General features: G+C 37.3%; 1 protein-coding gene across 1 annotated transcript; it reads right to left on the bottom strand.

Moving 5' to 3' along the window:
• Positions 1-338: 338 nt before the first annotated feature.
• Positions 339-883, bottom strand: LOC18589447 (uncharacterized). Its single transcript, XM_007014426.3, has one exon. It carries the CDS (start codon positions 725-727, stop codon positions 524-526), a length of 204 nt encoding a protein of 67 aa, XP_007014488.1. The 5' UTR covers positions 728-883; the 3' UTR covers positions 339-523.
• Between the last annotated feature and the right edge of the window lie 389 nt (positions 884-1,272).

Genomic DNA, 1,272 nt, shown 5'->3' with positions numbered 1-1,272 from the left:
AAACATGTCGTATCCAATGGCCAGGAACAGAGCTCATAACCACCAAGATGGTACAATATTTGATTCTTTTTTTACCTTGGTAGCAAACAGAACTTGAACTAAACTACCCTCTGGTTCTCCGCCTGTTCCCTTCTTTAAAAGACAAATAAACTTTTGCTCAAAGAAATGAAAATCGAACGATTTATTCAAAGGCAGAAGAACGTATCTGATTAAGCGTACCACTTATACTAATTAGCATTGTTTAATTAATCAGTATATAAAATGGAATATCAGATCTATAATCTATTTTATCATAGGAAAAAAAGCTTTAAAGCCTCTTGTGCATTGCAGGGGAAAAATTAAGAAACAAGAGGAGAGAAGGGAGAGAAAAAGAATAGAATACCAATGGAGAGCAGAGCATCTACAATTATGAAGATCAAAGCAATCGATGGCCGCCATTCAAATGCTTTGAGAATTTTTCACATTTCCCCGAAACGGAAAAGTTTTCTAAACATCCAAGAAGAAGAAGAAAAGCCATCTAGAACTAGTAATACAAGACCAAACGCCTAGAACATAAGGTGCAGGAATATTTTCTCTTAATCTTGAAGCAAATGGGTAAGAAACAGAACCTCCACCGACTCTCAACATCAGCAGCTACCACCTTGCCCCCACAGTGCGGACAACACCCAGGCGCTTGCTGTCTTCCCAACTCTCTCTCTTGTTGATCACACAAAAATACCAAACACATATTCAATTTGCTTTGCGGGCAGAAATGTTTTTCTTTGCTGGGTTGAGGGAAGCGGTTGGGATTCTTTTATTGATCTGAGAACTCAGATTGGGACGGTTCGAGTAGATGTTGAAACGTGGAAAGTTTACGTCAACAACAACAGAAAGGAACACTAGCCTTTTGAAAAGATGTCGTAGCAGTATTTATAGATAGTTTGGTAGATAATTCTTACCGTGGCTTTCTTTTCCTTTACTGCCATCTTTTGCAGGTTTACCATTGTTTTATTAACTCTTAATCCTGCTCGTCTTCCAAAAGTAATCCTTTTTTATTTTTAGATTTTGGAATAAATTAGTCATTTTCTCTAAGCTGTTTCAAAGTTAGGTTGTCACAAAATATTATATAGAGAAATGGGCCATCTTCTTTACTGGTGATTAGTAAATAAATAAATAAATGACGCATTCCGTTCGGCGGGTTCAAAGGGTCAAATAAATGATGCGTCCTAAGCCCTAACGCCTGATAGGGGACTTGACTCATGGAAATAAAACATAAAATTGTGCATGAATGGA

The sequence above is a fragment of the Theobroma cacao genome, chromosome 9 (assembly GCF_053813885.1).
Source record: "Theobroma cacao isolate CCN51 chromosome 9, ASM5381388v1, whole genome shotgun sequence".
Lineage (NCBI taxonomy): Eukaryota > Viridiplantae > Streptophyta > Magnoliopsida > Malvales > Malvaceae > Theobroma > Theobroma cacao.
The sequence above is the reverse complement of the archived record's forward strand: the minus strand, read 5'-3'. Positions and strand labels throughout refer to the sequence as shown.